The sequence below is a fragment of the Palaemon carinicauda genome, chromosome 12 (genome assembly GCF_036898095.1).
Source record: "Palaemon carinicauda isolate YSFRI2023 chromosome 12, ASM3689809v2, whole genome shotgun sequence".
NCBI classification, from domain to species: Eukaryota; Metazoa; Arthropoda; class Malacostraca; order Decapoda; family Palaemonidae; genus Palaemon; species Palaemon carinicauda.
This window is the reverse complement of record NC_090736.1, coordinates 153735850-153751199: the sequence shown is the minus strand read 5'-3', so window position 1 is coordinate 153751199 and position 15350 is coordinate 153735850. Positions and strand designations below refer to the sequence as shown.

General features: G+C 42.8%; 1 protein-coding gene across 1 annotated transcript in view; it reads left to right on the top strand.

Annotated features, from left to right (window-relative positions):
* The window catches only part of LOC137651342 (cell division cycle protein 16 homolog), an 84857-nt gene that overhangs the window by 52104 nt on the left and 17403 nt on the right, over positions 1-15350 (top strand). Inside the window, exons 9-10 of the mRNA XM_068384632.1 lie at positions 9799-9958; positions 10659-10851. Coding sequence (XP_068240733.1) covers positions 9799-9958; positions 10659-10851 — 353 coding nt within the window. The remainder of the gene's footprint in view (positions 1-9798; positions 9959-10658; positions 10852-15350) is intronic.

Here is a 15350-nt window from a genome sequence, read left to right as displayed (position 1 = left end):
ATTCCAGTTCTATTCTATCTGGTTTGTGATGGATTTTTTCCAAGGAAAAGTTGTTTAAGCCTTAAATATTGGTTTTGAATCTTTTGTGTTGACTGGGAATTTTTGCCTGTCTTTAGAAGTTTGTGCTTCAACCAACGTGGTTTTTTCAATATTAATCTTACCCGATAATCATGTAGCTGTCAACTCCGTTGCCCGACAGAATTCTACGGAAGGGATACGCCAGCGATCACTATACAAGAAGGGGGTGTACTCACCAGCGCCACCTGTGGCCAGGTACTGCAGTACTTCTTGTTGACACCACCTCAATTTTTCCTCTGTCGTGCTTCCGGCAAGACCTACATGGATACGCTTATATTTTGGAGTCTTGTTCACGGTTTTTGGTGAAGTATTGCTCTAAGATTTCAGCTTTCGCTATACAGGAAACTTGTCTCTTAGCTTAGATAGCTTTTAGATTGATTTGATTAATGGTTAACGATTTTTTTTGCTTTAATTGGAATCCCCCTTGACTGTTCTTTGATTCAAGATGTCCGACCTTTCTCAAGCTCCTCCCCAAAGACGATGTAGGACTTGTATTAGGCGTATTCCGAAGGCCTCGGTTGATCCTCACACCGTTTGTTCCGACTGTAGGGGAAAATCCTGTCAGTTGGAAGATCGATGTGAGGAATGCGCCGGACTTTCGGAACTTGATTTTGTTCGATTCCTCAAGTATACCACTAAGTTAGAGAGAGAGAGAGTTAGGAGGAGTTCGGCTCGCTCTTCGCTTTATTCCTCACCCCATGATCCTCAACCTTTTCCTCCCCCTGTAGTGGCTACCCCCGATCCTACTATTTGTGCTCAGCCTGATATGTCTGATGTTTTACGTGCCATTCAGGCTTTAGGTGATAAAGTGGAGTCGGTAGTGAGTGACCACAAGTTCCTCTTGGCAGACGTCAAGGAACTTAAAGTGAAAAGTGCAGTGGGAAGTGGTAGTGCCAGTGCTGTGCCGAGTGCTAGTGTCAGTGTCAGTGTTGTGCGTGAGGGTACTTCTGTGCGTGCCAGTCGTCCTCCCAGTCCGGGACCTCTTGCAAGCTCCCAAGCCCAGGGGAGAAGCAATGTCGAAGGGCAAAAGGGTTCGGCAGGCCTTGATCGGCGCACAGCAGTATCCTCGGTGGTTGCGGGCGTATCTTACAGAGATCGTCACTTCCACTCTCAGACGATTGAGCCCTTATTTTACTCGTCTGCAGAAGAATTTTCGGGGAGAAAACGCTGGACTCAGGTCTCAAGACCTCTTAAGCGTAAAGTCCAGACCGCACGAGTTCTACAGCCCGGATGTAGTCATTGGGCTAGCTCTGACTCGCCGCAGTCATCAGGTGACTGCACGCCTCCTAAGAGAGGTAAGGCGATGCCTCAACAGACCTCAACTTCTGTTAAGGCTCTGCCTCAACAGACCTCAACGTCTGTTGATCCCAAGATGGCTTTGCTGCAGTCTATGCAGTCGCAGCTTGCGGTATTGATGCGTGAGTTTCAGGCAGAGAAGGTTACACCTCCTCCTGCGAGCGCTCCTCCTCCTCTACGCAGTCCAGTCTGCCAGACGTACGAAGTTGAGGTTCCTCAAGCTACCTCCATGCGTGAGCTACCGCGTTGGGAGTTGCCAGATACCAGCGTTGTGCAGCAACCTCCACCTTCCTTGAGGCAGGAACCTCTTACCACGCGGCAACCTCCTCAACAATGGGGACAGGAGTCTTATGCCTTACAACCTCCTCTACCTTTGAGGCAAGAGTTTCTTGCAGTAAGACCACCCTCGAGGCAGCAACCTCTTGAGGTACGACAACCTCTGCCATCCTTGAGGCAGCCACCTCAGCTCTCGCAGCTGATACCTCCACTTTCCTCGAGGCGAGAACCTCAACTCTCGAGGCAAGCACCTCAAGAACCTCAACTCGTGAGACAGGAGCCTCTTTCTGCGCAGCCGCCACCTCAACTCTCGCAGCACCCACCTCAAGAACCTCAACTCGTGAGACAGGAACCTCTTACTGCGCAGCCACCTCAACCCTTGAAGCAAGCGCAACTCTTGAGACATGAACCTCATGCAATGAGTCAGCCACCTCAACGCATGCATCTACCTCTTTCTCCTCAACTTGAGCAGTCTTTGCAGCCTGAACCTCAGGTTTTACTACAGTCGCCTCTCACCACGCTTGCTCCCCAGACTCCCGCAGAGCCTCCTTCTTCCCAGCCTCATGACTTTGTCATTACCAGCCCTCATCCTCTTCAACAGAGACTTGAGGATGAATCCGAAAGTGTATATGCACCCGCTTGTCAGGATTCTGCCGTTCAGCATACCGCTGTAACTTTACCTCTCGCTTCTCAACCCTCAGGTGATGAGGTTTCTGAGGAGGAAGCTGCGCACCTGGATGATCCCTCTTCTGACGTAGAGGAACCCAAGTCGTTACCACCCTCCATTGACTTTCGCAAGGTCCTGGCTCTTTTCAGAGAAGTTTACCCGGATCACTTTGTTTCTGCTACCCCTCGCTCTCCTCCATCAGAGTTTTCTCTAGGCATGCAACCTGTTAAGTCTGCCTACACTAAGCTCGTCTTTGCTAGATCTTCTAAGAGAGCTTTGAGAATGTTAGGGGATTGGTTGCAGTCCAAGCAGCAACTAGGGAAGACGTCATTCATGTTTCCACCTACTAAGCTGACTTCTAAGGCGGGCGTATGGTATGCCACAGGAGAGGAACCAGGCTTGGGAATCCCTGCCTCTGCCCAGGCTGACTTCTCAAGTTTGGTTGACTCTCCACGAAGGTCGGCTATGAGGCGCTCTAAGGTCTGCTGGACCTTTTCTGACTTAGACCACTTCTTAAAGGGAGTCTTTCGCGCCTTTGAGATTTTTAATTTTCTCGACTGGTGCCTGGGGGCCTTGAGCAAGAAGACTGCCCCATCTGACAAGGACTCGGCCATGCTTATAATGTCCTGTATGGATAAAGCAATTCGCGATGGTTCCGGCGAACTTGCCTCCATGTTTGTTTCGGGAGTACTCAAGAAAAGGGAACAACTTTGCACCTTCCTTTCCACTGGTATCACCTCTTGTCAAAGGTCTCAGTTACTTTTTGCTCCGCTTTCTAAGTTCCTGTTTCCTGAGGACCTTATCAAGGAATTGTCTGCGGCTCTTATTCAGAAGGACACTCATGACCTTGTGGCCTCTTCAGCACGTAAGGCTAAGGTTGCTCCTTCGGTTCCTAGAACTTACCGCACCCCAGTGGCCGATACTCCTGCTACAAGATTTATTCCGCCCTTTCGTGGCAGAGCCCCCAGCCGAGGAAGTACCCGTCCAGACGGTTTCAGGGGCAGGTCCAAGAAAGGTCCCAAGCCTTCGAAAGGCAAACATTGACTCTCCTCCTCTCCAGGCAGCAGTAGGAGCCAGACTCAAGATCTTCTGGCAAGCTTGGGAAAGAAGAGGTGCAGACGCCCAGTCTGGCTAAGGGAGGGTTACAGGATACCATTCTGCCGCAATCCCCCTCTGACCACTTCTCCCATCAACCTCTCTCCCAACTACAAGGAAAAGGACAAGAGGCTAGCGTTACACCAAGAGGTGTCGCTCCTGTTACAGAAGGAGGCAGTGGTGATAGTCCGGGACCATCAATCCCCGGGCTTCTACAACCGTCTCTTTCTGGTGGCCAAGAAGACAGGAGGTTGGAGACCGGTGCTAGACGTCAGTGCGCTCAATGCTTATGTCACCAAGCAGACGTTCACTATGGAGACGACGAAGTCGGTCCTAGCAGCGGTCAGGCAAGAGGACTGGATGGTCTCGTTGGATCTGAAAGACGCTTACTTTCACGTTCCTATTCATCCAGACTCCCAACCTTTCCTGAGATTCGTTTTTGGAAAGGTTGTGTACCAATTCCAAGCCCTGTGTTTTGGCCTAAGCACGGCGCCTATGGTGTTTACGCGACTGATGAGGAATATTGCAAAATTCCTCCTCTTGGCGGACATCAGAGCCTCCCTTTATTTAGACGACTGGCTGTTAAGAGCCCCCACAAGTCGTCGCTGTCTGGAGAGTCTCAACTGGACTTTGGACTTGATCAAGGAACTGGGTCTTTTGGTCAACTTAGAAAAGTCCCAGCTTATTCCTTCCCAAACCATCGTTTACCTGGGAATGGAGATTCGGAGTCAAGCTTTTCGGGCTTTTCCGTCGGCCCCAAGAATCAGCCAAGCCCTAGAGTGCATTCTGAGCATGCTGAAGAGGAACAGATGCTCGGTGAGACAGTGGATGAGTCTAACAGGGACCCTGTCATCGTTAGCCCTGTTCACCGAGTTAGGGAGACTCAACCTCCGCCCCCTTCAATTCCATCTAGCAGCTCACTGGGACAAGAATATGACGCTCGAAGCGGTCTCTATTCCTGTTACCAAAGAGATGAAGACTACTCTCATGTGGTGGAAGACCAACATCCTTCTCAAGGAGGGTCTATCGTTAGCGGTTCAGACCCCCAATCTTCATCTCTATTCGGACGCATCAGACTCGGGCTGGGGCGCGACCTTGGACGGACAGGAATGCTCGGGAACATGGAACAGGGAACAGGAAACGCTTCACATCAACTGCAAGGAGTTGCTGGCAGTTCATCTGGCTTTAATGAACTTCAAGTCCCTCCTGCTAAACAAGGTGGTGGAGGTGAACTCCAACAACACCACAGCCTTGGCATACATCTCCAAGCAGGGAGGGACCCATTCGAGGAAGCTGTACGAGATAGCAAGGGACCTCCTCATTTGGTCAAGAAGTCTAAACCTCTCACTGGTAACGAGGTTCATTCAGGGCAATATGAACGTCTCGGCAGATCGCCTCAGCAGGAAAGATCAAGTCATCCCCACGGAATGGACCCTTCACAAGAGCGTGTGCAACAGACTTTGGACCTTGTGGGGTCAGCCAACGATAGATCTGTTCGCCACCTCCATGACCAAGAGGCTCCCTTTGTACTGTTCCCCAGTTCCAGACCCAGCAGCAGTTCACGTGGATGCTTTTCTGCTGGATTGGTCCCATCTCGAGCTATATGCATTCCCGCCGTTCAAGATCATCAACAGAGTCATTCAGAAGTTCGTCTCTCACGAAGGGACACGGCTGACGCTGGTTGCTCCCCTTTGGCCTGCAAGAGAATGGTTCACAGAGGTACTACAATGGCTGGTCGACGTTCCCAGGACTCTCCCTCTAAGAGTGGACCTTCTACGTCAACCTCACGTAAAGAAGGTACACCCAAACCTCCACGCTCTTCGTCTGACTGCCTTCAGACTGTCGAAAGACTCGCTAGAGCTAGAGGCTTTTCGAAGGAGGCAGCCAGAGCGATTGCCAGAGCAAGGAGGATATCCACTCGTAGAGTCTATCAATCCAAGTGGGAAGTCTTCCGAAGCTGGTGCAGAGCCAATGCAGTTTCCTCTACCAATACCTCTGTAACCCAAGTTGCTGACTTCCTGTTACATCTTAGGAATGTTAGATCTCTTTCGGCTCCTACGATCAAAGGGTACAGAAGTATGTTGGCTTCAGTTCTCCGCCACAGAGGTTTGGATCTTTCCTCCAACAAGGATCTACAAGACATCCTTAAATCTTTCGAGACTTCTAAAGAACGTCGATTATCCACTCCAGGCTGGAATCTAGACGTAGTCTTAAGGTTACTTATGTCTCCTAGGTTTGAACCTCTCCAGTCAGCTTCTTTCAAAGACCTTACTCTCAAAACTCTTTTCCTCGTCTGCCTTGCAACAGCCAAAAGAGTTAGTGAGGTTCACGCCTTCAGCAGGAACATAGGATTCACATCCGAATCAGCAACATGTTCCTTACAGCTCGGATTTTTAGCAAAAAATGAACTTCCTTCACGTCCTTGGCCTAGATCGTTCGAAATTCCTAACCTTTCCAACATGGTGGGTAACGAGCTAGAGAGAGTTCTTTGCCCTGTCAGAGCTCTAAAATACTATCTTAAAAGGTCAAAACCTATACGAGGACAATCAGAGGCCTTATGGTGTGCCATCAAGAAACCTTCGATGCCTATGTCCAAAAACGCAGTTTCGTATTATATAAGGCTTCTGATTAGAGAAGCTCATTCTCACATGAAGGATGAAGACCTTGCTTTGCTGAAGGTAAGGACCCACGAAGTGAGAGCTGTAGCCACTTCGATGGCCTTTAAACAGAACCGTTCTCTGCAGAGTATTATGGATGCAACTTTTTGGAGGAGCAAGTCAGTGTTTGCATCATTTTATCTCAAAGATGTCCAGTCTCTTTACGAGAACTGCTACACCCTAGGACCATTCGTAGCAGCGAGTGCAGTAGTAGGTGAGGGCTCAGCCACTACATTCCCTTAATCCCATAACCTTTTTTAACCTTTCTCTTGAATGCTTTTATTGTTGTTTTTTGGGTTGTTACGGTAGGCTAGAAGCCTTCCGCATCCTAGTTGATTTGGCGGGTGGTCAATTCGTTCTTGAGAAGCGCATAGGTTAGAGGTTGTGTAGAGGTCCTTTAGTATGGGTTGCAGCCCTTTATACTTCAGCACCTTAGGGTTGTTCAGCCTCCTAAGAGGAACGCTGCGCTCAGTAAGGAAGACGAACTTATTAAAGGCAGAGTAATGGTTCAAGTCGACTTCCTTACCAGGTACTTATAATTTCATTGTTATTTTGAATAACTGATAATATGAAATACGGGATACTTAGCTTCTTGATATACATGTACACTGGTTTTCACCCACCTCCCTGGGTGTGAATCAGCTACATGATTATCGGGTAAGATTAATATTGAAAAATGTTATTTTCATTAGTAAAATAAATTTTTGAATATACTTACCCGATAATCATGATTTAATTGACCCACCCTTCCTCCCCATAGAGAACCAGTGGACCGAGGAAAAATTGAGGTGGTGTCAACAAGAAGTACTGCAGTACCTGGCCACAGGTGGCGCTGGTGAGTACACCCCCTTCTTGTATAGTGATCGCTGGCGTATCCCTTCCGTAGAATTCTGTCGGGCAACGGAGTTGACAGCTACATGATTATCGGGTAAGTATATTCAAAAATTTATTTTACTAATGAAAATAACATGATTATGTATTTGGGGATAAGGATTGAGTTAGTTCCTTTTCTGTCTTTTCTGACAGAGAAGAGAACATTTGGGAGATACTTAGGGTTTTTTTTGAACAAGAATGCCTCAGATGCTCACATCTGGGCACTAAGGCTTCTCGGAGTACTTTGTTTTGCTGGGCCATCTGCAAACGAGACCTTTAGAGATTCACCTCTATCGGTTGTGGAAAGGTCTTTTAAAGTTCAAGAAGGAACTAATCAATCCATGGCCTGGTATGACCTCTCTGGTTCAATGGTGGGACAACCTTCACCATTTTTCAAAGGTCATAATTCTAAAAATTATGATTCCAACTCTGTCCTGTCTATGCTCAAACATGACAAACCTGGGTTGAGGAGCAACCTTGGATGACATTCATATTTCAGGTTGGTGGAGTCTCCAGGAAATACTCATGCACATCAACTGCCTGGAGTTGTAGAAGGCTCTTATTCAGGCAGGGAAACAGCAGGTGATAAGGAATGGTCGTACTAATTTATTTGAACAATGCCACTGCTCTGCATACGTCTGAAAGCAAGGAGGGACGAAGTCAAGAATCTTTTACTGGTAGTAAAGGAAGCAAAAAGGAAACAGTTCTTATCCCAGTTTGTATCGGGTAAATTGAAAATTTTAGCTGATCAATTGAGCAGACTCTAAGTCAGGTTCAATCAAACTAATAGTCTCTTTATCCCCTAATATCCCAAGAGATGTGGAAATGTTGGCAAATCTAATTGGATAGTAGATGCAATGTTGCAAGATTGGAATGAGTAGACATGAATGCCTTTCCCTCCATATTGATGATCTGTTCAGGAATATGTATGAAGAAAATTAAATCCAAGGAAAAATGTACAGTGGAACCTCTACATACAATCTTAATTCGTTCCAGAAACTGCTTCGTATGTTAAAACAATCATATTTTGGAGCAAATATTCCCATAAGAATACACTAATTTGTATAATTCGTTCCACAGCCCTAAAACCTATAATAACTCCTTAAAAAATTAGGTGTAATTTGAATTTGACTAACTTTGAATTGTACTTATTTGTTAAGAAGACATTTATTTGTATTGAAAACAAACTGTTAAATTGTTTTTTCTTTTTTTTTGTGTTTCCCCTCCCAGCTTGTCAGTGAATTGCATGATAAAGGCAGTCACTCAAGAAATTAGTTATGGTTAAACCCTATCTGATTTTCAGGCTTTTAACTATAAAGTCCTATCTATAAGGGCTCTAGATAATTTAGCTTACCATCTGACATTTGTCAGTCTGTTGATTAGAATAAAAGGCTTCTAAGCAAATAAGGGTATTTTGCTCAGACTTGCAGCTTGTTGTTAGTCTTAACCCATGTCTCCTACCTCTGGGATGTTACTAGAATATAGTTACTAATGTATCAATATGACGTGGTGGTTGATGAAAGAGTGATCTTATAGTTTAATTGCTGTCCACATTGGATTGCCTTTATATCACCCATCAAATTATCTGACAACACTCCCTAAAGGTGGGATTTCAGATCTTGAGTGTACAGTAGTCCTATTGGATGCTAATCAGGTTTGCAACCCCAAACCATTTGTTCACAGAAACCAATATCTTTATCAGTGATAGTTATCTTACAAACTAAATTGTAATCTTTTAGTTTGATAATTACTAGATGGGTTCAAATTCAGTCATTTCTTTCTAGAGATTTCCTTGAAATTTAGAAAACTGGTTTGTATTTGGTATGAAATAGTAACATACGGTATTTTGTAAGATGTTAAGCCTCACAGAATTAAGAGCAAGACCAATAAAATTAGTCGTCTTTCAAGTTTAACATGGTGGATGGCATGGCCTGGGAAAATGTAAATTATAAAGGATGCTCAACATTGATAAAATTATTATCCAGGATGAAATAGAAACAATTGCATTACACTGACACCCATTCTTTCTCTAGAAATTGAAAATATTTGCACTTGAGAACAAAGCAGTTAAAACTAGAGGAGCTCTCAGTAGAGAGCATGCCTTTGCCACGACAAGCAGTTTTCTCTTACTCTTAACTTTACTGCGTACTTGGACTTGGATGTATTTTCTCCAAAATCTAATGGATTTGTCCTAAGGTCATGTTCCACATGTCCACTAAGTTTTGTTGAAATTGGTTCTGTAGTAATTGTGTAGTGTTGTTAACAAACAACATAAACTAACAAAATATTTGCCATTTACTTAACATTGCAATTATTTTCAAAATACTGTTGCATAATTGTACTTGGATGTACTGTATCCAAAACGTTACAGATTCATCCTTGAGTCACACCCAACATGACTACCAAGTTTGGTAAAAATCAGTACAATAATTTTTATGTAAAGTTGATCACACTAATAAATAAACGACAGGTGTGAATACATACCCTTCACAAAATCTTTGATTTTGGCGAAGGCAATAAAGGGTGGTAAGAAAGTGAATACTGTATATCTGTATATCCTTTTTTTGTGAAATGATCCTTATCTCCATTGAATCCTGAATTATTTCTTATTGAACCTTGAATGGTCTGCTCCTAGAGTGTGGTAACAGATTTGAGGAGGATGGTTTAATTGCCCTAAAGCAAAATTTATCTGAAAAAGTTTGTAAAAATTACCCACTTTTTATTTTATGCAAATTTAATTTTTTGAAATCGTATGCAAGTGATACTTAAGAAAAATGTCGAGTGTTATTAAGGTATTAAAAATAGAAACTTGGTTTAATAATTCAGGTTGTAGATTCATTGTCCATCTACATTCAGGTACGAGTCGGCTGAAGACTACATGCGACGAGCAGTAACCCTGGTCGAAGAAAGTGGGGTTGTTGTTGTACCAGAAAAGTGGGCAGTGTTGTTAAATAATCTTGCTCACACATGTCGTAAATTACAAAAATACGAAGAAGCTCTTCATTTTCATCAGCAGGTAAATATTTTGTTGTTATAGAATGTGGGAGGTATATAAGTAGTGTACAGTAATACTGAAATTTAAAGATATTTATTGCTGCATCATCTCAAGGTACTATTAAATTACCTATTCTAAAAATAGATATTTATTTAATTTTTCATTCAGTATAATGGAAAATTATTTGTAGATGTAATATTCCTTCGATATAGTTGTGAGATATGTTAGAAATGAAGTTATATCCTTACTGTAGATTTTAAATTTTCTTTACTGTTGAAAAATGTCTAATCATTCTCATGTAATCAGTGTGATTAATTCAAACTCAAAGTGTAGGTATGTGCCAAAATTGTTCAAAAGAATGGGAAATTTGGCTTTGAATATCAATACAAAGCCTACCTCCTTACAGTATTTTCCAATCACTAAGGATGAAGGTTAACATCTAAGGTGTATAAAAATTATAGCTCCCTTTTATCTTCTGTTTCATCATAATGTATAAAATTAAAACACAAAAGCATTGGAGCAGGATTTAAAGTACTTCTGCTATGAACCTACCGTGTGTCACACAAGACAATACTTTATGATGTTTGGTCAAAAGTTGATATTATAGTACACAATGCTACCAAATTTTGTTAAAATATATATATTTCAGAGAAAATTGGGTTTCGTAAATTTAATGATTTTTGTAACATTTGTAATACTCACGCCCACTTTTATTTAATAGGCTTTGTGGCTGTGTCCAGGTGTTTCGTCAACATATTCTGCATTGGGTTTAGTGCAATCATTACTTGGGGACTATGAGGCAGCTGTTGTGTCACTTCACAAGGCACTCTCTCTTCATAGAGATGACACTACAGCAACGACTTTACTTACCACAGTTATGGACCGACTTATGTCTCAAGCTCCAGCTTTTCAAGGTAAGGTCAAGAATCAACATATTGTAAGGGTCCATAAATAAAGTGAAGCTTTTGTTTTGTCACTTATATGTTTGAAATATTTGTTAAAAGTAAAACAAGAAATAAGCTCACCGTAAATTTAACATCATGGTGCCATAGGCATAAACAAGATAAATTAGAATTTTCAATAATCTATTTGTTCTTACAAGAATAAAAGTCTTTGTTCGTAAATGCTTTCAGCAAAGCTAGATACAGCTGTTAAAACTGAACAAGGTGGCAGTAATTAGCTGGAGGGTGGCGAGCCAATCTCGCCCACCTGAAGGGACGCCGAGCACCCGCTTTGTTTTCAGCTGTCGGATAGTACAGACATACTTCCCGTAGCCTCATCTCGCTGTTTTAATCTTTTGGCTTCTTCTTTTAGATAAATGTGTTGGTAGTTCTCTGTGTGCAAGGGATACAGTCAGCCCGTGCTTTATGTGAGTTTTACTTTGCAATTTTACTTATATGCGACACAGAGTACCGCAATACCTATTAGATAAAAAATAAAATATTCGTGATAGAAAATCTTGCGTCATGATGATTTAAAATAGCCTGTTCTCGTTTGGCCTGGGCTTACAGTACTTCGCACCATTTCCCTCTCTCCACCCAGCTCTAGCAGTGTATCCATTTACTGTGTTAAAAGATTACAGCTATATTTGAAATAAGCCGGATTTTGATTAAACGGGTGTTTCACTTAACTGTATTATTCAATAATAATACATGTAATATTCACTTATTAGTATCGTATTTGTAAATAAAAACATGGCAAATTACAATCTTTTCAATTGTTTATGATTTTGTTTTCTAAATCAGCTGATTAAGACATGCTACCAGAGGATATTTTATATTTCCTAAAAGAAGCCATTATTACTTAGATATTTATCTTTTTAGTTTATAAAATAAGCTGTATTTCTGTTTAAGAATGTATAAAAATAGAAACACAATTTGTGAGTTTTAACATAATGTTTACATAATAATTCACTCAATGTTTACATATCGGTAACCGCCATCTACTGCCATCTCTTGGCAAAAATGTAAACAATCCTAGTTGTTCAAAACAGGTTTTTGGTGACGGAAGTATTGTAATACTGTAAGGATAAAATTCATTCTTATTTTTATTTTAATTAAATACACAACTACAGTATATGGTTATACTGAGCATATTATATGTTAAGTCAATCCTTCCAAATAAGTATATAAGTAGAAAAACTAATTACAAATATGGAAAATTTGCAGTTGTTTCTTGATAACTGTAGCTATGTAACAGTTTTCTGTACAAACCTGCCAATATCCACATTCTTGGTCCTCGTAGACAGCATTCTTGTTTGCTGTTTATTCCCTTGCTAGTGTGCCCCCGTGACGACAAAGACAACATAATCCTAAGGAGTTTGGATTGAGAATTCTTTGCTGCCACCCTTCTTGTTACTTTCAGTGTCTTCTTGATCCCAGAGAGACACTAAGGACATGAAGCTTGGTTGTGCTGTCTATTCATATAGTTTCTGTGGTCTTTTTCCCATGAGTGTCGTCCTCTAGGGCCTGGGTAGGAGGCGAGCTTCAAGTTCTTCCTTCTTCTCTGCCTCATCTTCGTGAGAGTCTTCGCTGCTACTCCTAGATGATAATAAGTTGAAGATACCATTGAGAATGTCCAGGAAAAGCAATTGATAAGGGTCCCATATGCATAACTCTACTGTTTCGCTCCCTATGGGAGAGACAGGGAAGTACCAGGAACTTCCCGTCTTGACTAAGTGCCGGAAATTGTCTCGTAGGAATGCCCTCACACTCAACTCTGGGGATATTTTCGTTTACTCAGTATGGGTATTCACACACCTTTTACCTGTGCTCGATTTCTTATTGGCAGAAGTAAGTGCTAAGAATTGTCTCACAGCGAGAGGGAACATTGACATGTACTACAGTATTCTTGTGTGGAGCTGAGCAGACACTGCTGGTAGGACTGAAGGGTACTGCCCTTCTTCACCCTTCCTTGATGATCTCTCTCTTTTGGGAGAGAGAGGAAAGAGCGTATTTCCTTGACGGGAAGAAACATTGGTATGCGCTGCTTCTGCACCTATGTTTTGTCTCTCACCAAATGCAGTGACCTCAAGAGAGTGCTGCTACTTACCCCAAAGAAGATATTGTCTAAGATTAGCTGTATTTTGTCTGACGATCTCTCGCCACATACGTGACTAGAGTACAGTACATACCAAGTGAAGCAGTATATACAAAAATTGCATTCAGCACCAGCGATACATGTCACAGGTGTTCATATGCCTGTTACCAGCACTCGGTCGCTTATGGGACCGAGCACTCGTACTCCTGTCCGTCTTCCGATAATTCCCCAGAGACGACGAGATCATGTTAAAGGAAGACTTCAGCCTAGCAGAATGATTGTGGTGAACAAACTCTCACTCATATGAGCAGCGCAAGGACATAAGCAGACTTTTGACACAATCAAAGAGACAGCTCTCCCCGAGCAAGGCTTCCATGCTCACATTTCTTGCCACCGTCACCGAGACTGCTGTCCATGCTCAACAGGATTCCACATGTACAGTATTCACATGCACTCGCTGTACACATACATGCTGCTCCAAGCTCAAGGTCTCCATGCACACAGATTCAGAATGTAATGCCTTTCAGGAGTCTGCACAAGTTCTACACGATTATGGGCTCGGACCGTACTGCCTTCCACAAGCACCTGAGATTCATAATCGATGAACATGAGCGTGACGACATCGGCAGACCAGTTGTTCTACTAACTGATACTCCACTCGTTCGGTGTCCATGATCGACAAACATGAGCGGTGTTGTATGTATGTTAAATTTATGTAAAGTATATTGTAATACAAAACCTGTGAAAACGGCTTATTTTTTCATGTATGTTGATGTGAAAATAAAACAATTCCTTTTATTATACAGTATGTTTATGTAATTGTAACTCAAGAATATTGTTTTGTTCTGAGAAGAGAGGTCTAGATACTGCATCGGCGCCAGCCATCTTACGGGCGGGAGTTACACAAGATGATTCTATTGTGGGTCCGTGGCGTGGCGTCATGTGTAATATAAAGGACAGGTGACAAGCGAGAGGAGGGAGACTAGACTAATACACCACTGGTGTTTGGAGACATTTTTCAGCTACACTCCCTGTGACTGAAATATAGTGACTACACACAATGATAGAGTATCTTGAAGAAGACTAAGAAGTTTGAAACTTTCAACATTCATCATCAGAAGCCATGTTTCTGTATTTCAACTTTCATATCTAAAAGTAAGCAATGCCATCTCTCCCTCGCTGCATAGAAGTTTATGAAGTCAACTCAAGACCTACTTCTTCGTAAGAACTCGCATATATTATTTAGTTTTGGTGTACCGTGAGTATTCAGTGGATCTTGTATAATACTGTAAATACTTATGTTAAATGTTAAATATACTGCAGTTGTATTATAGGTTGGCTGGCTATCATTTTCATTTGCTGTTAATGTTTTGCTACTGTTTGATAAACTTTTTGAGTAGATTTGCATAATCTACGTCATGTACGGTAGTGGAACATAACAAGCTGGGTGATGTCTACAAGGAGCATGAGGACGTCAGCAGATGGTCTTGTCGTATCCAGGCGATAGTACACCATGCGCTTGGACTCTTAGCTCTTACACTCCAGTCATTGTAATGTTCGAGTCACAGAGCACCCGTCACCTGCTTCTTCCCAGCATTCTATGCGGTTGTATATAGATCTTCCTACGCTACGAAGCCAGTCTTATGTCACAAGATCCCCCCCATGCTAAAAACTGGACAGTGACATGTGACCTTCCTACTCATCCTTGTGTTTGAGCTAAAGCAGGTTACTTTAATAACCACTCCTACAGTCTTTGAGACTCCACATTGTATACATGCTACCAGTGCTAGGTCTTATGTGAGACGGTGGTGCCAAGGCTTCAAAGAACGTCGAGAGAACCAAAGTACGTACCAAGAACGTATCCAATCATGAAAACAACCCTAACAGGACCGCGACTCATACACAAGGCAATAGAGGTTTTGTACTGGAAACGTTTATTTCCCTGAGAATACGGTTCGGTACACTTTAATAGTCACGACATTGGCAGTTGCCCTCGTCCCTCTCCTGCCCTGGGACGCTTCACTGATGCTAACAGTTCAAAGAACGTTGAGAGATTTACCAGTGTGCACTTGGAATGTATCTACATGGGAAGATGATTCTTGTATGTTCTCACCTTGTCCGCGAGGCAGTTTTCGTATCAAGAACGTTTCCTTCCCAGAGAATATGATTTGGTACACAATACAGATGTTTACACACCTATCACTGCTCGGTCTCTTATGAGACTGAACATGCTCACCCTCGTGCAGGATGATTATGCGCTGCTTTTTGTCCCCTTCCCTTTTCAGAGTGTTTCAGAGATGACAGCCCCAGCAGAAGGAGAATGGTGGAACTTACAATAAGGAGAGTGGTAGAGCTTAAAATCAATGAGCAGTGT